This window comes from Rhinichthys klamathensis, unplaced genomic scaffold, assembly GCF_029890125.1.
Source record: "Rhinichthys klamathensis goyatoka isolate OS25496 unplaced genomic scaffold, OSU_Roscu_1.1 h1tg000446l_1, whole genome shotgun sequence".
NCBI lineage: Eukaryota > Metazoa > Chordata > Actinopteri > Cypriniformes > Leuciscidae > Rhinichthys > Rhinichthys klamathensis.
In genome coordinates, this window is record NW_026606941.1 from 1,765,171 (window position 1) to 1,786,929 (window position 21,759).

A 21,759-nucleotide genomic window follows, 5' to 3' on the forward strand; every position below is an offset into this window, starting at 1 on the left:
ATTTCACTTTACCATAAAAATATCTCAGAATGTCTCGTTATAAAGGAGATTGTGTCAGTAATACATTAAAGCACTTTCCATATATTTATAAGCTAAGAAGCTATATTTAGTCGAAAGAGGGGAGGTTTGTGGTCGTTGTCTGTGGCAGTTTTCTTCAGTTGTTTTGGAAGTCTTCGGTTCCTCACCCTTTAACCTTGCAGTTCTCTCTGCAAAATAGATAAAGAAATAAATGAAACAGTGCACTGTAAAATAAACGTCTTGTGTCTATGCGGTTGGATTAATAATCACTCACATTTGCTTGACAAGGTAAGTTGTTTTGTATTCACAGGCTTTCCTCTGACTCTCTGCTGCCACCTGCTGGCTGTTTGCGGCATCCCGTGAAGCCTCACACGAATCCAAATGATGCGATTCACTGGTCAGATTCACCCACTGAGTCTCAAAAAGAGCTGCACGAAGCAAAACAACAAACACGTTTTCATCAGAGCCATAGAGAGAAAGAGTTGCGACACGCTTTGATGTCGCCGCGACGGCTGTCACGTGGTTCATGTAAGCCCCATTAGTTCCAAAACATACGCGGGCTGTCATGTTCTTCTATGGACAGACAGCAGCGATTGGATTATTAAACGGTAAATATAAAATAAAACACACACCCAAGTACTTTTTAAGCTGTTATTGCATTTTGTTAATGTCAGTTTTGCATTTGGAGAGGCAGGGTGACAACTTAGATAAGTTTTAGGCTATTTTTTTGGAGGGAAAAGCTTAGTGTTCATGTTCGCATGGGTAGTAATAGCACTGGCTTTAGCGGCTCTTCCATGTCATTCATCTGATGATGGACGTCTCATGATATTTATTTTAGCACAACTGGGCTGTATTAGGCTATTGATTCCCGTGATCTTGCTTATAAATTCCGATTCAGCCATTAGCCTACCTTCGTGATCACGCAAAGAGGTCTGCAGTTCGTTCAGAACTCCAACCAACATAAAATATAAATAATTACGCTGTGCATGTACAAATGAATGATTTAGGAGGGAAATAGACTGCTCCCATAACGTAGAAAGCAACGACTATATACAGCAATGTTCGGTAAATATTCAACCGAAAAATATTCTTCATAAAATTAAACCGGAGATAGTTTGAGTGAATTAACTATGTTCCTAAATACATATAAGCACATGCATAACCCTCTCTAACCCATTTAAATAAATGAATTGTGTGTGTGTGTGTATATAATATTATATATAGGTTATATATATATATATAAAAAATATTATTAAAAATATTATATATTATATACATCAGGTTACCAGTTAGCTAACGTTAGTGAAGTGTTGGTCACGTAAGCTATCGCTGCAATTAACCTATTATCTTCCAATAAACATTTACTAAAACTGGCTACATTAAATATAACTACAGACTAGATTCACGAGAGGTCGGCTAATGTGTGTAAAAGTAAAAAAATACAGTAATACAGTTTACCAGCGAACGTACTTCTGAAGCACTGAAAATGAATGGGGTTCGATGGAGAAACTATCAGTGTTTGGAATTACTTCCGCATTCCAAAGTTCCTATGGCGGTCGCAACTCTTTCTCTCTATGGCTCTGGTTTTCATACATTTATTAGGCCTACCTGTTCTATTCTGAAGTGAAATATTGCAATTTACGCTTATATCGCCATGATCAACATTATAAGGAAACTTCAGTTCATGCACATAAAACATGTAAGCTAGGCCTAAATATAATCAGCGTTATATATAATATATCAATGTTGTGTGTGTGTGTGTGTGTGTGCGCGCGCGCGCGCTGGAAAGTGCACTTAGAATAGCCCATTTATAGTTTTGAGAAATATTCCCAAATTAGGTTCTCCTACCCTCTTGTTGAGCCAGCTCTGAAAAAAGTCTTGCATGTTCACTGTGGAGCCTGAGTCTTTGATTTTCCAAAGCTGTTACATTTTCCTTTAGGATCATCTAAAATAGAAACAAAAAAATCCAATAAAATCAGTAATACCATATTTAAAAAAATAAAAAAATTTTTTTAAAATAATTGGGTCACTTAATCAGTTCCTATTATCCTTTTACAATGCTAGTGTATGATACCATGATGCAGATGGTAAAACCATCGTACACTGATATACATAGGCCTGCTGTACCAAGCATCAGCACATTTTTAAAACACATTTATCACTTTTTGATTTTCACTTGCAGTTGCAGAGTCTCGGTTAGAGATGCGTTGGTTTCCCTCTGGCTCTCTAGAATACTTTCAAGCTCTTCTTGCAGTCTGGTCTGGTTTTTAGAGCTCAGTTGCAGTGCAGATTTCAAGACATTTTGGTCTTTTTCCTTCATCACTTTAGCTCCCTCCATCTTTTCAATTAAGGCCTGATGTGCTGCTCTGCATTGTGCAAGGGTAGCCAAGGGAGACCAGGTGGCCCAAACCACAATGACGATCAGAGAGACCATGGACCACAATGTGAGGAGAGCCATGATCCAGTTACAGGTGTTCTGGGCCAAGTTGGACCTGGCCATCCTGAGAAAGGTGATGTAGGACACACAGACTACACTGATCTTCTGCTGTCTGGTGTGACTGTGAGGGAAGTTTATGTGGAATCAGGGTTGAACCAGCTGCGTTTTGTTCACTGAGGCTGGGCTGTGAGTCTAGAGCTCTGGATGTGAGTGGAAGCTACGTCAGGATATCTACATTGTTATTTTAAGGACCTTATCAGTGCTCTGAGGAATAATTACACATCGCTGTTTAAAAAAACCATCCAGTATTTCCCCTGCATGGAGACATTTCTTCCATGTGCTCATGGCATTGTGGTTCTTAAATCACTGTAAAGCCACATAATGCCTTAATCGGTATGAGATGAATATGGTGGCAAACTGACCAAAATGCACTAAAGAGGATATTCACCCAAAAATGAACATTCTGTCAGCATTTCCTCACTCACTGTCATGTTGTTTCAAACCTGTATGACTTTCTTTTTTCTGTCAAACAAAAAAAGAATGTCCTTTAAAAATGTTTTTTGGACCCCACTGACTTTCTTTTTTTGACATAACAGTCGAAACATTTTTTAGATATAATATACACTCACCTAAAGGATTATTAGGAACACCTGTTCAATTTCTCATTAATGCAATTATGTAAGCAACCAATCACATGGCAGTTGCTTTAATGCATTTAGGGGTGTGGTCCTGGTCAAGACAATCTCCTGAACTCCAAACTGAATGTCAGAATGGAAAAGAAAGGTGATTTAAGCAATTTTGAGCGTGGCATGGTTGTTGGTGCCAGGCGGGCCGGTCTGAGTATTTCACAATCTGCTCAGTTACTGGGATTTTCAGTGTCTGGTCTGATGAGTCGATTTCTGTTGAGACATTCAGATGGTAGAGTCAGAATTTGGCGTAAACAGAATGAGAACATGGATCCATCATGCCTTGTTACCACTGTGCAGGCTGGTGGTGGTGGTGTAATGGTGTGGGGGATGTTTTCTTGGCACACTTTAGGCCCCTTAGTGCCAATTGGGCATCGTTTAAATGCCACGGCCTACCTGAGCATTGTTTCTGACCATGTCCATCCCTTTATGGCCACCATGTACCCATCCTCTGATGGCTACTTCCAGCAGGATAATGCACCATGTCACAAAGCTCGAATCATTTCAAATTGGTTTCTTGAACATGACAATGAGTTCACTGTACTAAAATGGCCCCCACCGTCACCAGATCTCAACCCAATAAAGCATCTTTGAGATGTGGTGGAACGGGAGCTTCGTGCCCTGGATGTGCATCCCACAAATCTCCATCAACTGCAAGATGCTATCCTATCAATATGGGCCAACATTTCTAAAGAATGCTTTCAGCACCTTGTTGAATCAATGCCACGTAGAATTAAGGCAAACACAGTATTAGTATGGTGTTCCTAATAATCCTTTAGGTGAGTGTACTTTAAGTAAATAACATTCTTCAAAATCCTTTTGTGTTTCAAAGCCTTCTAAACCTAAGTCCATATTTTCCCTCATTTACAGCAAAAGAAAGACATTCATGTTTGAAATGACATGACAGTGAGCAAAAAAATACATTATATTTTCATTTTTGGTTGATTTATCTCCTTTAAATTAACTTGGTGACAGAATCAATTATTAAAAATAAGAAAAACCTAAAAAGCGCATGTTGATGCCAGAGCCAAAGAAAGACATGCTGTTGATTTATGTCAACACATATCATGGGAAGCAAAGGGTTCTCAGAATATTCAGATGCCCTGTAGTTTGAAATTTCAAAGTAAACAGTGGCATCTACAAGACCCCCAAAAATCCAAATGTTTATCTGGGTGTTTAACAAAACATGATTATCTTACAATGGAGATGGAAAGATCCTGTTTAGTTAAAACTCTGGGACTTTCAACATCTCTTAGACATGTTGAAAACTAAGATGAAGCATATATGACAAATGCTCAGATTTATAAAACAGCACACTTGACTTCCCAGTGCACTCCTCAGCCCACACACACACCTAATAAAGACACTGTAACTGTATTCTTCTTCAATTCTTTTATTTGAATGGACTTTTCTGATATATATATATATATATATAAACTTTTCGTAAATAAAACATAAAAATGGGCACAGTACTGTAATCAAACAGATAAGAATATTGTTATGACTTAACTACAAATGGCCACAACCATTTCCTGTAAGAGATAATGATACTCATTTGCATATGGAATGTCATAAAAAAAAAGAATGTTTGAAGTGTTTTATGCAAAAGAAAATTGTTAACGGGATAGTATACCCAAAAATAAAATGTATGTCATCATTTACTCACCCTCACGTTGTTCCAAACCTGTATGACTTTCTTTCCTCTGTGGAAGAGTTTGTTTTTAAAAACGTTTCAGCACAAACTATGAAGTTAAAGTTAATGTGGTCCAAAACAATTTTGACTTTCATTGTACGGACAAAAAATAAACACCAAGGCATTTTTCAAAATATCTTTTGTGTCCCACAAAAGAAAGAAATACAGGTTTGGAGAATAAATGATTATTCCTTTTTGAGTGAACTATCCTATTAAATCATATTTATAGATAAGCAGCTTACCAAGTTGATATATGTACAGCTCATTAAAGACAGCATTTAGGACTGTTATATGTTTAGAAGTCATTCCATTTGTCTCATATCATAAAATTGATTTGCATAGGAAAAGCAGACATGCAGCACAACAAAAGCAACTGCAAAAGCAAAAGCAATCTTGAGATTATTCAATTCCTCATAGAGGACTGTGTAGTGCATTACTCCCAATGTACATTAATATGCTTTGCTTTAAATGCTGTAACTGATACTCAAGTCGTAAATACATTTTTTTTAATCGACCGATCCAGCATGTATATTTGTGAGGTGGCGAGTGAAAATGCTAACTGTTTGTTTTAGCTGCAACAGACCGGCATCACAAAAGAATACTGTGATGCACAGGCCATTCATAAAGCATGCACACCCTCACAATACAATTTTGCACTGCTTGCTCTTTTGTTCTAAAAGTAACATGAACGCTACAGGCTTATATGAAGCTTATTGCTAAGTTTAATGCTCTATATCTGCCCTGCACATACCAAGCAAAGACATTAGATAGTTGTTGCGTTCTGAAAGCAAACAGAGCAGCTTAAGCCATGCTGTTGCTGTGCGTGTCATTTTCAGCTGAAATTGAGCGCACCAGCTCCTCCACCCAGCGCACCTCAGAGACCATCTGCTCAGCTAGCACTTCATAGCGGTTCTCCAACCGACCAAACTTGCGTTTGAGGGCATTGGCCGACAGCATGGCGGCTCGGGTCTCCTCCTGGCTCTGTCTGCGCAGGGCTTGTGCTTTCTGCAGCTCCTGTTTGATCTGATTGAGATCTGCAGCGATGCTTTCGTTCTCCTCCTTGTACCAGCTTTCCTTCTCCTCATAGATGGAGAGCAGAGCGGCCACATCCTCCCCGCAGGAGCGCTGGTTCTTCTCCAGCTCTCGTAGGCCATCCTCAGCCGCGGCTATCTCCTCCATGACCTGAGAGAAGCGCTCGAAATTGATGTAGGTGTTGTTAGGAGGCATGCTGGAGTGGGATTTGATAGTGTACTCCTTCAGACGGGTGGTCTTCAGACGCCTGCGCTCCGGCTTGCGCTCGCTCTCTTCAGGTCGAACGTTACGCCTCTTAATCACCTGTAGGGGACGATGGGATGAGAGCAAGTCAAGCAAAGAACAAATAGTGACAACTCAAAAGTGAGGGAAAGAGAAACATTCGAACCTTGATCCAGGGGTGCTGGAGACTGTCCTCGATTGTCATTCGCTTCCTGAATGTTAAAAGCAAATGTTGAATTAATTATTAATAAACAGTTGACATATTAAACAATGAAACTTACACCAGCGTTATTTTAGTATTATTTATGTATTATTCATAGAATTTAATGAGCATTTTGAGTTTTCATTTTAATTTTGTTATGTGATTGTTATGAAATATTAATGTGCTTTTGTCATTTTATTAATTTTCCATTGATCTTTATTTAGTTTTAGTCATTATCTTATATTTGTATTTTATTTTATTATATCATTTCTAATAGTTTTAGTAATAACACTGGATTATACTAACTTAGGATCCTTGACCAGCAGTCGGCGAATGAAGTCCTTGGCGAGCTCACTTGTGTTGCTGAAGTACTCTTCATCAAAGTCATAGTTGACAGCTGAAATGTTGGTAAGTGTTTCTTGTTTGGTCTCGCCAAGAAACGGAGAAGCGCCACTCAAGCTAAAGAGCATTAATAATGCATTAATATTTGTTAAGAAAAGTACAACAGTATCACCTGGGTGTGGAAAAATCATGAAATCAATGCAGCCAAACAAGGCATTTCCATGATAATTACTTACAGTATATATGTGATAACTCCAATGCTCCTGCAGCAAAGAAAATCACAAGAAAACCAATTAATTTCAAGCAAAAATTAGCAAGTGAATATTATGCATTCACAACCTAAACAATATTTTATATCCATTATTAACTACGTTTCCATTCAAAGTTGCAAATTTAACAAAATTGGAATATCTATAAAACATTTGCGAATAAAGCCCCAAGAGAACAAAATCGTCACTTCCTGGTAAATTGCAGGAGATATATGTGATAAAATGGAAGTTGCTGCAATAAGGAAAGCCACTGACTCTCTTTTATCCTACATCATAAATGTCTTGCGCCTCAGAACACACAGACGAAACGCAATAAATGCTGTCATGTTATCTTGCGTTTGGATGCACTTCTGGGAGGTCATTATACCAAATCATTTTGAAGGCAGAATTTGAAATTTCATTTCAAAATAACTAAAACAACATTGAGATGCTGTGCAATGAAACTGATCCGCTGGTTAGTCCAGCTATCCAATCACATCCTCTGTTGTCATGTTAGTTAGCAAAGTCATGTTCGTTTTTTTGTTGCGCATGTATACAGTAAATGTGTTTCTATCGTAGTTTATGCCTTATCAGATAAAAAATTACCTGACTCAATTGAGCGATTACATTTTTTTTAATGAACATTTTTTAGAATTTATGTGCATCTTGGCGTTTCCATCCAGTGTTTTATGCGATTACATGGCTATTGATGTTAATGACTCACCACATGTCTGCCTCCAGGCCAAGGGGCTCATAATTGACAATTTCTGGTGCTACAAATGACAAAAGATATGGCAAATTAAATTAGGATTCCTAATACACTTATAATAAGTAAATATATAATTCAATGTTATAATAAACTAAGGTTCCCACCAACAAACTCAGGAGTTCCGAAGATGTTTTTAAATTCGTTTCCATCCTTAATCTGATGTGCAATTCCAAAATCTATCAATTTGATTCTGGGGTTTGGTACATTTTTATCCAGCAGCATTATGTTTTCAGGCTGTAAACAAAGTGCATTCAAGACTTTTGTAGTACATGTTTCCATGTTAATGAGACATATTTAAAAAATTTAAATTTTGAAAAAACATTTTGATTGATCTGCCATCTACATTAATCAATAGCAAATCTTAAAACAAAATATACTAGTGCTCACCTTCAAGTCAAAGTGTGCTATGCGTTTAGAGTGTAGGTAGTAGACTCCATCCAGGATCTGCTTGAGGAACTGCGTGGCCTCCTCCTCGGTCAGCGACTCCTTCTCAGCCAGGAAGTCAAACAGCTCCCCTCCAGACACCAGCTCCAGGATCAGGATCACGTCAGTCTTGTTCTCAAAGATGTCATGGAGGGTAATAATGTTGCTGTGCTGAATCTCTCGGAGGATGTTCACCTCTCGTTCGATCTCCTCTCGGCTCACACCCCGTCGACTGGATGACAGCCGTCTCTTCTTGATAAATTTGGCGGCATATTCTGTTCCCGAGCTCTTTTCTTTACATTTACGCACAATGGCAAACTGTCCACTATGAAACGTGTTACAACGACACAAAGAGAAAAAAGAAATGAAAAGAGGAAACAGTGATCATGATGATGTTACTTTTTATAATTAAAATTTTACAGAAATTAAGGACATATTTTGCATATAGATGATATGTATATCAAATGTGTGTAAAAAAAAAAACACTACACTGAACAAAAGTCCATACAGTTGTAATCGAAATTATTCAACTCCCATTGCAAATCAGGTTTATTGACAATTTACAGAGTTTTAACTGTTCGCAATCAACAAATCAAACAAAAGTAATTAAAATAACTCAACACAATAAATGTTTCAAGTGGTTTCCCCAAACTCAATTGAAAATACAACTTTGAATGACTTGTGCAATAATTCAAAATTATTAAACCCCCTGAATAAAATCCCTCACAAAAGGCACAAATCTGCAAAACAGGTGTTGTCTTAAGCACACCTTATGTGACTAATCAAGAGCTTCATTAGTTGCACCAAGTGCCCATATGAAATATCTGAACTGGCTCGGTTTGTTGAGCGTCACATTTGACTGCATGTTATAAATATGGCTAAGTCAAATGACTGGTCCAAAAAGTTAAGAGAAGATATCATCGCCCTTCACAAACAAGGAACAGGATACAAAAAGATAGCGAAGGCACTAAATGTTCCTAGAGACACCATTGGAAACATAGTTCACAATTTAAAAGTTAAAGGAACAGTGGTTACACTACCTGGACGAGGCAGAAAAAGGAAGCTATCAACGGCTGCAACCAGATTTCTGAGAAGGCAAACCCTTGAGTGACTACAAAAGATTTGCAGCAAGACTACAGGCACAGAGGTTTCAGCTGCACAGTAAGGCACCACTACTGACCCCCAAAAAAAGCACAAGAAAAGTCAGCTCCAATTTGCTCAAAATCATATAAATAAGACAGAAGTTTTGGGATTCTGTTGAAACAAAACTGGAACTTTTAGGCCCTATTAATCAGCGGTATGTCTGGAGGAAGAAGAATGAAGCATATGCTGAAAAGAACAATATGTCTAGAGTTCAGCATGGTTGTGGGGGTCGGTGGTGCTCTGGGGCTGCTTTGCATCCTCTGGCACTGGGAACCTGCAGCGTGTGGAAGGCAAGATGGATTCATTGAAGTATCAGGAAATCCTAGGAGAAAACGTCATGCCGTCAGTGAGGAAGCTGAAGCTTGGGCGTCGTTGAAACTTCCAACAGGACAATGATCCCGTCGTTGAAACTTCCAACGGGACAATGATCCCAACCAAGCATACCTCAAATTTCACCAAGGCTTGGTTGCAGAAGAAGTCCTGGAAGATTCTACAGTGGCCATCAGCCACCAGACTTGAACCCCTATAGAAAATCTCTGGTGGGATTTGAAGAAGGCGGTTGCACAAACCCAAGAATATTACTGAACTGGAGGCCATTTCTCATGGCTAAGATTCCTCAAAAAAGCTGCCAGAAGCTGGTGTCTGGTTATACATCTCGTTTGCAGCAGGTCATAACAGAAAAATGCTCTAATAAGTACTAAAGATGCATGCCATGAAGGGGTTGAATAATTTTGAGACTGCAGAAGTCATTAAATGTTGCATTTTCAGTTGAATTTGGGGAAACCACTTGAAATATTTCTTGTGCTGAGCAGTTTCAATTACTTTTGTTTGATTTGTTCATTGCAAACAGCTGAAAGACTGTAAATTTTGCCAATAAACCTGATTTGCAATGAGGGTTGAATAATTTATATTACAACTGTACATTCCACAAAAACAAATTGTAATCAATTTCTAAAGGAGTAAGAGTAACTCATTTGGTTAAATGGTACAAATGCTGCATAATGCAACCAATGAGAACTATAAAAGTCTGATAAAATGTTGTGTGGTTAAAGTACTCCTCTGACGGCTCTTCTCTGGCCCATCTGTAGTCTCATTTGCACTACAGTTGTGCTCAGACTCAGGCTCAGTGAGCAAGCATATGCATTGTAAAGCAGTGATGTCATGCTGCAGCAGCACAGAACAGAAACCTTCACGTCCATATATAGGAAGAAAGGCAGGACTTGATTCAATGTTTGCAGATGATTAAGTCACTGTGCTGGGGATTTTTAAATTGCAGGACTCTCATGACGTTTGTTTTTATACTGCACTGATAAGCACAAACACTACGTTGCCTTTGCAACTCAATGCCAAACATTATGATGTATTCATTTTACCTTATATTTAAACAAAAAGCTTTCATAATTATAGTGCTTAAGATCTTAGGCTACTTTTCACCTCGATCTTTGTTTTATACACTATGTGTGAGTTTTATTAACCATTTTAAGTCAGGTTAAACTAGTTTTACAGAGTTTTAAGAAGAGAAATGGCATCTCTTACCTTCCTAACTCCTCTCCCATTTCATAGCACAGCTCCACATCCTCCTGCCTGAAGCCAGCCATGATTTGCTGACTTCAAATTAATCAATCTGGTAGAAAATGACCAGAAATAGTGCTTGTTAGGACTAGTTTAGTTGCATGGATTTGACTTCATCAGACCAGACCACTTTATTGACAATGACTATACATGGTTTGTAACTGTTCTGAGGAGTGCACATGCTTCTGTATTTACTCTTGACCTCACAGGATGTTGGATTCTAAACTGACATGGGAATGAGAAGTTCCATGTGCAGAGTGTGGACATTCTATTCCTACATACGTCATTACCTACAGTGAGACACTAGGGTAGCCAGTTTTTTTACCTTCCTTTTTTTCCTTTATCATGGCCCTTTAACAGCGAATATCTCAGCACTGTAGTGCAGTACAAACTCGCACTAAAATTACATCCCCGTTAAATCTATCTCATCTATGCTATAAGACATGTTTCAAGGCTTAATGCCTTAATTGGTAAAGGCAACTACAACAACAATTTTTTTCAACTCAGAGGTTTGTTTCACAGCCAAAAAAACTAATTTGAATGTGGTTAATGAGGTCATAAAACAAATACGAAATAAGTATATTACGATAATCCACAAAATATCTAATAAAGCACTGACTTATTCCAGTAGCCATCTGGCTAACTTGTAAAAGAAACGACCAGCAAACACCGGCAAATTATATGTTGACACACGAAACACATTACGGAATAAATGAATAAGATGGTCTCTATAATATTAATAATACTAGCTAGAACACTATTATAGAATAAGTAAACGCTGAGAGTTTGTTTGTTACATACCTTAACGTCCTCGCATTCCTCAGCCAATGGGTATTTTCCGGTTGCTGCGCTCTGGAGAGGCGTGGCTTGTTCAGTGACATCATCGAGACTCCACCGCAGGATGATGTCAACTTGTACCTGTTATTTAGAGTCTGCCAGGTGTTAGCACACTGATATAAGTTAAAAACTACATGTTTGGGCTTGTTTTGCACTGTTCCTTTGTCAGTGTTACCACAACAGACTCATAACACACATAAAAGGTGTAAATTAATATATATATATATATATATATATATATATATATATATATATATATATATATATATATATATATATATATATATCAGTGTTACACAAGAGAGACATCCAAAACGTTCAAGTTTTGTGCATGCATAAGTAGGCCTATGTGATATGCAAGTCTGTAATTGTTCCAGACATAATCATCTGAAGCATTCCAGACGTTTATAATACTGTGTAATTAAACATTAGCTGCAACACATCTCATTGGTTTGATGAAAAAGCACGGAAGACTTTTTTGCTCTCCTCAGATAAAATGTGTTCTGCAAAGTCTGGCAAGTTCTGCACATTAAATCAGTAATAAGTCTAGTAAGTCAAAATACACTCTATTAACCATATTTTCTCTGGAAATTCTCTTGACTTTAAATGTATGTAAGCAGCAGGATTTGAGTGTAGTGGAAGACCAGCATCAATCCACTTTTTTCTTTGATCCTTTTGTAAAAAATGTTTTTCATTCATTCATTCATTCAAACATTGTAATAAACAATACTATGATAAATAAAATATGATAGGTTAATAACGTAAACATGCATATCATTAAAACAAAAGAAAACAACAAAATCAAGGAACAAAAACAAAGGCCGTGCTCAAGTTCAAGGCAGCAGTCCAAACAAACAGTGAATGTATTCTATATAGACAAGGAAAAGTTAACTTCAAGAATGAACAAAAAAGTGACGTCGATGCATGAGTTTGAAATTCAATGTGTGCAAATGCGATTTAATTTTAGGCAGGGCGAAGTATATTAAGCACTTTCCTTACATGTGGCAGTGGCACATACTTTTTCAATCTGTCAAAAAATAAAATAACGCATTTGTTATTGAAAAATGTCTATACGTATTTTGCAGCCAAGGTTTAAGTCAGTACGCCTACATTAACATTAACCGTAGGATATTATGTTTCCATTCCAAGGAATGACAAATTTGGACTTTATGAAGTGAAGGTGGGACCAAAATTTGATTGACTAGAGTGAAAGCCAATAGAGCAATAGTGGAAAGGTCGGCAGTAGATGAAGTTAGCCAATCGGCAACGTACTGCAAAATGTGGGCGGGATATGTTTAAACAGCTGATGGTTGGGTCTGCTGAGCGTAGTGCGGATGGGGGAGACGACAACAACATTCAGGCATCATGAGATTTTTGTCAAGTCTCCTTTGGGCAGCTCTTTTGTTAAAACAGGTAAGACGCAAGAAGACACAAAAGAACCTGTTTGCTTTTTGGTGGGTTTCTCAAAAGGATTGTACCCAGTTTGTTTAATTTGTTTGCCAATGGTTACTGGCTACCTGCTATAGACGATTAGCTTTCGGTGGACGTCAGTAGGGATGTGCTCGTGCATGTTTGGGGCCCGCGCGGCCGAGTCCTCTCGCACTCCTGTTGACATGACACTGTTACCGCGAAACAAATCTACAACACTGATTAAACGAGCGACAAACTGTCATTTTTGCTGGATCATCAATAATGGCAAACCTTTGTTTTAATGTGATTTAATGTGTATTTTGCAAACAGTGAGACTGTATACTGGAAATGTCAGTAATTTTCCAGAAGACGAATATAAACATGCTACATCAAAACCCCTTTAGTTGGTAAACCGTAAGTTACTTTACCATATACCTTACCAAAATTATATTAAATTAGATGTAAAAAGTATGAATTGCCTGATATATATACAGTATATTTCTTTTTTAAATGTAGTGTATTTTTTTTTCTTATTAGTTATGCACATTGGAGTATTATGTTCATTCCATTTAATGTTAATATAATTATTTTAGTGTCATGTGTTAACGTGATGGTGTATTGTGTTTGTGTGGGTCACAATGAGCTCTGTCTTCATGTAAATATTTCTGCTGGAAAGGCTAATTATGATGATCTATAACTTCATAATTAGCCTATAACTTCATAATTAACTTCATCGTGTTAGCCTCAGTAACACGAAAGCAAAAGCAACACAATTTCTAAATGTGGTCCTGCAATGTATTTGAAAGTCAAACTTTTTGTAATTAGAATACATAAGTCACTGGATATGAATGGTTTTATAAGGGTTAAAAAAAAGCTTTATGCAAGTTCATGCCACCTCTCATGTCACCCTCAGACTTTTACACATTTCTTTCCTATTGTCAGTTTTTCCTTCAGCAAGCCCAACCAATAACCTGAGCTGTATCCATTCTGATTCACAGGTTTTAGGTGAATATGGCATGGCACATTTCAGCGATCAGGGGAACAGTAAAGGCAAAGATTACTGCATATTCTTCAACTCTCAGTGGGCTCGACTACCTCAGGACCTCAGTAAAGCAGTTAGTAGCAATTTACATTTTACACACACACACACACACACAGAATGATTTCATGATAAAAGGCCTCATTCCCAACAGAACCCTCTGCTGTATCTGAAACTGCAGTATACAATTTATCATCACAATACTGGCACTCATTCATCCTTTATTGTTTTTTCAGGCACGGCTGCAGACTTACGATCTCACCACCTCTGTCCTGTGCTCCCCCTCTGATGTACCCGAGGGTGGCTTCCCAAACAGCATCCCAATGGTGATGAGAGGAAATTGCACTTTCTATGAAAAAGTCCGATTGGCCCAGATCAATGGTGCCAAGGGACTACTGATCGTCAGCAAAGATAGACTGGTAAGACTATAACACCATTAATGTCGTTAAAACATTTTCACAGGAGTCACAATAAGTTTGTTTGACATCCTTTACAGACTCCACCCTCAGGCAACAAGTCCCAGTATGAGGAGATAGGCATCCCAGTGGCCTTGCTAAGCTATAAAGACATGCTGGACATCAGTAAGGTAATTTTCCACAAGAGCAGTTTGTCTTTGGACTGAAATGGTCCAATCAAAATCACTTTAACACACATCACATTGAAATTACAAAGCTAATAAAGGTTTAAAAGGCATTTATTTATGTTTGTAGAAGTTTGGGGAGAAACAGCAGGTGGCCATGTATGCGCCCAATGAACCGGTGGTGGACTACAACATGGTGCTCATCTTTCTGATGGCAGTGGGTACAGTGGCTGTCGGAGGATATTGGGCTGGCAGCAGGGACATTAAAAAGTAAGAATTGTTCCCTTGTAACATTGTGAGCCCTTGAGGCACAGGTTGCAGGATAAATAAGAGTTTATTCAACTAAACCCACATCTGTGTGCCGGCAGACGTTACATGAAGCACAAAAGGGACGACGGTGCAGAGAAACAAGACGAGGAGATCGTTGACGTCACCCCCATCATGATTTGTGTGTTTGTGGTCATGTGCTGCTCTATGCTGGTGCTCTTATATTTCTTCTATGATCAATTGGGTAAATAAATAATTTAAGTATTACCGTTATTCAACAAACTGTGTACTTTGGATGATTTGATTTATTCCTCTACATTTCTCTCACAGTATATATGACTATAGCAACGTTCTGTCTGGCATCTGCTGTCGGTCTGTATAGCTGTCTTTGGCCTTTTGTCCGAAGACTGCCATTTGGGAAATGCAGGTCAGAGATGTGCATGAGAAAGACAAGATAAGATTCTTTCCTTTTAGATTTGTATTGAAGGAGATGCTTTGTGTGTTGACAGGATACCTGAGAATAACTTGCCATATTGCCACAAGCGGCCACAGGTGCGCATGCTGGTCCTTTCAGCCTTCTGTATAGGAGTCAGCGTCACCTGGGGAGTTTTCCGCAACGAAGACCAGTAAGAATAGTGAAAACCACTTTAGGTCTTGAGACTCTTGACACTTTCGGCACTATTACGGATGGTATCTGATGAAAAATCATGTTCCCTAGGTGGGCGTGGATACTTCAGGATGCGTTAGGCATCGCTTTCTGTCTCTACATGCTGAAAACAATCAGGCTGCCTACTTTCAAGGTGAGTTTAAAATGCTGACGATTACCTTAGCGTGTGGAGGTGATGCATTTCCTACTGATTTGTCTTCTCATTGTAGGCCTGCACTCTGCTGCTGGTCGTGCTGTTCGTGTATGACGTGTTTTTTGTTTTCATAACACCACTCTTAACTGAGGTACAATGCTCTTCTTAGTTTCGTTTTTAAAATTGATGCAAAAAAAAAGAAAGAAAATTCTTTAGCATATATTTGTTTATTGTCCCATGCAGAGTGGGGAAAGTATCATGGTTGAGGTGGCGGCTGGTCCCTCTGATTCCTCTACTCATGAAAAGGTAGGAAGGGAAAATTTGGATACATATAAATAAAGTTTTGTTTTGTTTTGTGGTGTCAATTTGGGCATCTTTGTCTTCATTAGCTTCCCATGGTGCTGAAAGTGCCCAGGTTAAATTCGTCTCCTCTGGTCCTGTGTGACCGGCCCTTCTCTCTCCTGGGCTTCGGGGATATCTTGGTACCAGGTAACATCATTACTGTTGTTGCATCAGCTGCATGATGAACAGATTTCCAGAGTTCATGGAAAGAAAGTGATGATGCACTGAAATTATTTTTTTTACCAAAACTGAAATTAAAGTCTTCATTTAGGCAAAAACGAAAAATAATGTGTAGGTCATTGACCTTGGTAAGCTGATTATTGTGATAAATTAAACTAGTTTTAGCCTAGAAACTTTTAACTAGAAATTTTTAGTCAAACTAAATTTACATAATGCTACTTTAGCATCCTTTCTAGTCACGGTAAAGTGTCCACAATGCTGACATGTTTAAACGTCACTGCGGTTAATGGTTTCGCCTTCCAAATCGAATTTGACTTTTTATTATTGTTATATTTTTGATTGTTGGATTCATATTTTTGGTTGTTTCAATAAAAGAAAGCGAAAATATTAGGCAAACTTGGCCATCTGCCTCTGCATATCAAGCCTGATAAAATATGTTATTAAAGATTTAGAAAATCTTCAAATATACAATCTGATTTCTTTGTTTTTAAGAAAAGTTATTGAAATCAAACTCTGCTTCAACATCCTTCTGTTGTTCTTTTCTTCCTTTTAGCCTTTTTTGATAATTTGATTCTTTTTCATTTTGTGTCCTCAGGTTTGCTTGTAGCGTATTGTCACAGATTTGACATTCTCATGCAGACTTCTCGAATATACTTTCTGGCCTGCACTATTGGTAAGACACTGGCAACCCTTTAAATTCAAATATGTTTAATGTGGTAAGATATCTGACATACTGTAGAGCAATATCTCTACTCTCATGCTTTAGTTGAGTTATTTGGTAAGCATGTACAGTACATGGTGCTTATCATTGAAAGATTGTGAATGATCTCTGTTTGTTTAGGCTACGGCATTGGTCTTCTCATCACATTTGTGGCTCTGGCTCTGATGCAGATGGGTCAGCCTGCCCTCTTATACCTGGTGCCTTGCACACTTCTCACCAGCCTTGCGGTGGCGCTGTGGCGCAAGGAGTTGCCTTTGTTCTGGACAGGAAGTGGATTTGTGGTGAATACCAGTTTGATATGAGTGCCTTCTTCGATCGGAAAAGTTCTAGGGTTATGTACAGTTACTAGAATTACAGTTGAGTAAAACCACCCGCGTGTTTTTTGTTCCGCTCTTATTTTGCTCTCATTTTTACTGTGGGTGTCTTCTTTTTATTAAAGGAGGGGTTCGGTGTCAACCTGTACCTTAAGATTAAAACGTTCATTTGCAATATGTATAATATGTATAATTGTTCTTAAAGGAGTAGTTCACCCAAAAATGAAGATTTTGTCATCAATTACTCACTCTCATGTCATTCCAAACCCATAAGACTTTCCCTCCATAGATTGCATTAGTTCCCACCCCCTTTTTCAGCAGCACTGGTTCAGGAAGTATTTTTCCCAGTCATTTCTCCCATAGGGATTTTTAAAAAGCGTATCATGAATCATAACATTTAAAAACTTGGATTTGAAGCAAAAAAAAAAATCAGACAAAATGACAAAGGTACAAGAATGTGTACTTAACGGCTATAGTGAGAAAAAGAACTACAATCCCATGAAGCATTGAGAACAGCATAATCGAATTAAAAATGGAGAAATATAAAACTTCTCATGTACAAATGCTGTATATATTTTAAGTTTATTGCAAAATATGCATATATACAAACATTTAAGTATTTTGAGAGCTTAGAGAGATCGACTCGATTACATAATTTGCAGTGCTTCATGGGAGTGGCCGGAGCTAAAGAGCTATTTTGGCACATTTCGCTTTTTTCGACTCACTGATTGGTGCAATTTTCTGTACAGCATCATGGGTAATGTAGTTTTGAATGATAAATTCAGCTGTTAAATATGATTATTTTAAAAATACACTGAAAAAATGCGGGCTGACGGCTTCAACAGAAGCAAATACCACAGATTAACATCCTCGTAGCTCACAGTAGGTCTATTTTTAAAGGTTTATTAGTAATCGTTAAAAGAGTTTTTACTTCCGGAACCCGACTGTTGCGCTCTATTGAAAGTCTCATCACCCTAAAAATGTGACACTTCAAAACGTTGACAAAGAGATCGTAAAATAAATCCATATGAATTGAGCGGTTTAATTCAAGTCTTCTGAAGAGACTCAATACCTTGATATGATGAATAGATGTAATTTAGACATTGATCTGTGAACATTCACTCAAATATGGTAAATGGGAGCTCAACCCAACAAGAACAAACCTCATTGGTTCTTGCGTGTCAAGCAAGCATCCTTGAACTTCTGTTTACCAAATTTGAGTGCTCTATGATTAATGTTTATATGTTAATAAAAGCCTAAATTGAATCTATTCATCATATAAAGCAATAGTGTCTCTTCAAAAGACTTGGATTAAACTGCTCGATTTATATTGTTTTCTTTTACGATCTTTTTATGAATGTTTTGAAGCATCAGATTTTCGTAACCGATTCAATGGAACAGAAATCTCTCAGATTTCATTTAAAGATATCTTCATTTGTTTTCCGAAGTCTCACAGGTTTGGAACAACATGAGAGTTTTCATTTTTGGGTGAACCAACCTGTTATTATCACACAATCAGCCATTTACATTCTTTGATTTCACAGGCATTTGTCTGAAGATGTTTATAAACGTCTGTGGCATAGATCCCAGAGACCCTGAATGGAAACTCTACCTTCTGTTTAAAAGATTTTACAGGGATTTTTAAGGCTTCAGACAAATGCCTGTTTGACTGAATTGATTAAATCCAATTGTTCCCTCTTCTAAACCACAGTAACAGGAAATGCTGTGCTGCAGACTGATATACACGAGTTAAAACCACTCACTAGTCACTATGGGTTGATAAACACTGGATCTCTCCTTTAGGTCTGGTAAGAGATCTGTGTACGGGAAGGGGCTCATGGGCTTATGTTTCATTTCCTCAGCTCTTTAGCTAACAGTGCTTATCGGCCTGGAGATTGGTTGGTCTTAAGTTGATCTATGGTGATTTTCTGTATGAAGTAGAGAAGAATCTGATCCTTGTCATCTCCTCTGAGTGTTTGCTCCTTCACTAAGTCATAAATACATTTAATACATACATTTTTCTTCTGCTTGAAATTCCAGTAAGCCAGTAAGTCTCTTATGCTCACCAAGGCTGCATTTATTTGATCAAAAACAGAGTAAACCTTACAACTTAAAATTACTTTATTTTAATTTATTTTAACATGTAATTTATTCCTGTGATGCAAAGTTGAATTTTCAGCATCATTACTCCAGTCTTCAGTGTCACATGATCCTTCAGAAATCATTCTAATATGCTGGTTTGCTGCTCAATTAACATTTCTTATCAATATTGAAGATTGCTGTGCTGCTTCATATATTTGTGGAAATCTTTGATTAATAGAAAGTTCATAATTTATGTGAAATAGAAATCTTTTAACATTATACATGTCTTGATCACTAGTTTTGACCAATTTTATGTGTCCTTGATGAATCTCAATCATTTCTTTAAAACAACTCTTGCTGACCTCAAACATGTATGTAGTGTGCATATATAAATGATTTCTGAATCAAAATTAAATGAAAGTTTTACTTTTCTGTCTCTCTCTCATTTCTTCCTCAGCCTCCTCCAATTGTGATGGAACAAATCAACTGTACTCAAACCCCAGGACCGTCCACAGATGAACCCCAGTCCAATCCGGAGCCGCCAGACTCTGAAACGACCAATCAGAGTGAGGACCCTCCTCCACCAGCCCAAGTAGAAGTTCCGCATCTTACAGATGCATCTACTTAATAAAAACAAAAGACTGGAAGGATGCTAATTTCTTGTTCATTTTTTGAAGTCAGTTATATATCTGACCATATATGTAATAGACTTGAGCAGTATGAACATCTCAGTGCACTTGTTTTAAGCCTTTGAAATTGTACAGTCTGTTTGAACCGAAAAACATGGAGACCTGCTGTGCTTCATCCAACTTGTTTCAAGTTTACGTTTGATGGTATTAGGAGGGTGTCGAAGGGACAGTTTTAATCTTCTTCACATGGATTTCAACTCTGTGTTCATTTTGTTCTCTCTCTTCTTTTTGTTTGTAAATAGACTGTAAAAACAGCCTTTCACTAAATGAAACAAAGTGCAGCTAGACATTTTAAAACAAATGTCCAGAAAATTCAAGACGGCTCACAAAAAAAAATAAAAAAAAATTTGGCTTCCAGTTGATAATGCATTAGTGACGGGTTCTTGTCACAACAGCCCTGAAGTATCACATCATTTTAAATACGGTGCTAATAAGGACCGAATGAGCCAAAGGCGTCGGGAATAATGATTTATTCGTTTCATCCTTAGTTCTGAGATGCGAATGCTGTGGATTGAGATTGTTAAGCGTTTATATTACGCTATGCTGTATAATTAAGAGCAGTGCTGTTATACATGGCCACATAATTTAACAAAAACTTCCGTATTGGTTTGGAATGTGACTTCAACTTTAGTTGCATTGATATAGATCATAATCATATGCTCATGGCTTATTTAAAAGTATTGTATTTAGAATTTGCTGTTTACTTGATGGAAGGGATGTTCGAGGTCTTTTTTAAGGTTACTTTCCTGCCCATCTGTTGAGTGACAGTCCTGTTTTATAGTAGGAATTTTGTATTCATGGTACTTTTTTTAAAGTTGTTTTTCCAGTGTAAAGCACTGATATGTCTTTGTGTATGATTTAACAATCTGAAGTTACATCGAGTTTATTTAAGAAGTTTATGTTGTGCTGTTGTCTCATTGAAATCTTTTTGACTTGGGTACACCGTGATCATGTGGAATAACTTGGACAAGTTGTAATCAAGTTCTGTCCATTTATTAATACTCTTGCAGTATTAATAAATCAACAGGTCAACATATGCTGTAAAAGTCAGTTGTTGAGTGCATATATTAAAGGAATAATGCATTATGTTATAAACTGTGTATTGTGGTGTTTTATATGAGAGCACTTGCAAATTACTTAGTATGATTACTGGCAAGAATGTGTTGTAAAATACTATTTGTAATTTTTTTCCCACATCAAAAAGTATTTGGTAAAGTGTAATAGTATAATTGTGTCTTACTCTCAGCAGGTTCACTGGACTCGAGTTCTAACTCCAGGCTAATGTTGAACTCCATGACCAAGCTGGGGGGAAAAAGCATGAAACTTAAACTATTGTGCATGAAATGAGCCGCACTGAGCTAAAGGCCAAATTGCATAACGAACACGCACAAAAAAACAAGGCACTTCATGTCAAAGGTTGTCGAGCCCTGGGCAAAATAGCCTTTTTTCTTTTTTTAAAGTTAAATGAAGACTAAAATGATGAAAAACCTCAGTCCTTAAGTTTTTCTTTCATTCATGAATGGTCATGGTGCTCTTTTCATAAAATGACAATTTACAGTATGAACCCCCAATACAATGCATAGCCTATAATACTCTAATATTGTGGGTATTGGATGTTCTGCTAAAATGCTAGTATTTGAACATATATGGGATCTAATGCTTTTTCTATACTCTCCCCCCAAAAAAAAAAAAAAAAAAATCTATTAAAACA

The 21,759-nt window shown here is 37.5% G+C and overlaps 2 protein-coding genes and 1 long non-coding RNA gene across 4 annotated transcripts; 2 read left to right on the forward strand and 1 right to left on the reverse strand.

Annotated features, from left to right (window-relative positions):
* Positions 1-5,479: 5,479 nt before the first annotated feature.
* Positions 5,480-11,686, reverse strand: dapk3 (death-associated protein kinase 3). Its single transcript, XM_056236482.1, has 9 exons — positions 11,589-11,686; positions 10,752-10,839; positions 8,037-8,397; positions 7,754-7,883; positions 7,605-7,653; positions 6,869-6,895; positions 6,597-6,749; positions 6,255-6,300; positions 5,480-6,169 (listed from the first exon to the last, which is right to left on the reverse strand). Exons 2-9 carry the CDS (start codon positions 10,811-10,813, stop codon positions 5,636-5,638), a joined length of 1,362 nt encoding a protein of 453 aa, XP_056092457.1. The 5' UTR covers positions 10,814-10,839; positions 11,589-11,686; the 3' UTR covers positions 5,480-5,635.
* Positions 11,687-12,906: 1,220 nt separating this feature from the next.
* sppl2 (signal peptide peptidase-like 2) lies at positions 12,907-19,956 on the forward strand. Of its 2 annotated transcripts, none has more exons than XR_008804015.1 (15): positions 12,907-13,037; positions 14,033-14,149; positions 14,310-14,492; positions 14,570-14,659; positions 14,784-14,923; positions 15,022-15,164; positions 15,251-15,347; positions 15,430-15,546; positions 15,639-15,720; positions 15,797-15,871; positions 15,964-16,026; positions 16,110-16,209; positions 16,838-16,915; positions 17,084-17,319; positions 19,817-19,956. XR_008804015.1 is itself a non-coding variant. In XM_056236493.1 (15 exons), the coding sequence occupies exons 1-14, from the start codon at positions 12,990-12,992 to the stop codon at positions 17,263-17,265; spliced, it is 1,515 nt and encodes a 504-aa protein (XP_056092468.1). In that variant the 5' UTR covers positions 12,907-12,989; the 3' UTR covers positions 17,266-17,294; positions 19,817-19,954. The 2 variants fall into 2 exon arrangements, 1 of the variants encoding a protein (XP_056092468.1); XM_056236493.1 differs by having other exon boundaries at positions 17,084-17,294; positions 19,817-19,954.
* An 826-nt stretch (positions 19,957-20,782) lies between these two features.
* Positions 20,783-21,148, forward strand: LOC130071634 (uncharacterized). The gene is made up of 2 exons (XR_008804016.1): positions 20,783-21,018; positions 21,100-21,148. It is a non-coding gene; the product is annotated as an uncharacterized LOC130071634 (long non-coding RNA).
* The last annotated feature ends 611 nt before the right edge of the window (positions 21,149-21,759 follow it).

What these genes read in the sequence shown, in the direction of transcription:
- dapk3 (XM_056236482.1), bottom strand. Translation starts at nt 10,813, where the DNA reads ATGGCTGGCTTCAGGCAGGAGGATGTGGAGCTGTGCTATGAAATGGGA. An exon ending in GGCCTGGAGGCAGACATGTG is followed by an intron (nt 6,896 to 7,604) that starts GTGAGTCATTAA and finishes TCTTTGCTGCAG; the next exon opens with GAGCATTGGAGTTATCACAT. An exon ending in GGAGTTATCACATATATACT is followed by an intron (nt 6,750 to 6,868) that starts GTAAGTAATTAT and finishes AATGCTCTTTAG; the next exon opens with CTTGAGTGGCGCTTCTCCGT.
- sppl2 (XM_056236493.1), top strand. Translation starts at nt 12,990, where the DNA reads ATGAGATTTTTGTCAAGTCTCCTTTGGGCAGCTCTTTTGTTAAAACAG. An exon ending in TCAGGCTGCCTACTTTCAAG is followed by an intron (nt 15,721 to 15,796) that starts GTGAGTTTAAAA and finishes TTCTCATTGTAG; the next exon opens with GCCTGCACTCTGCTGCTGGT. An exon ending in ATTCCTCTACTCATGAAAAG is followed by an intron (nt 16,027 to 16,109) that starts GTAGGAAGGGAA and finishes TGTCTTCATTAG; the next exon opens with CTTCCCATGGTGCTGAAAGT.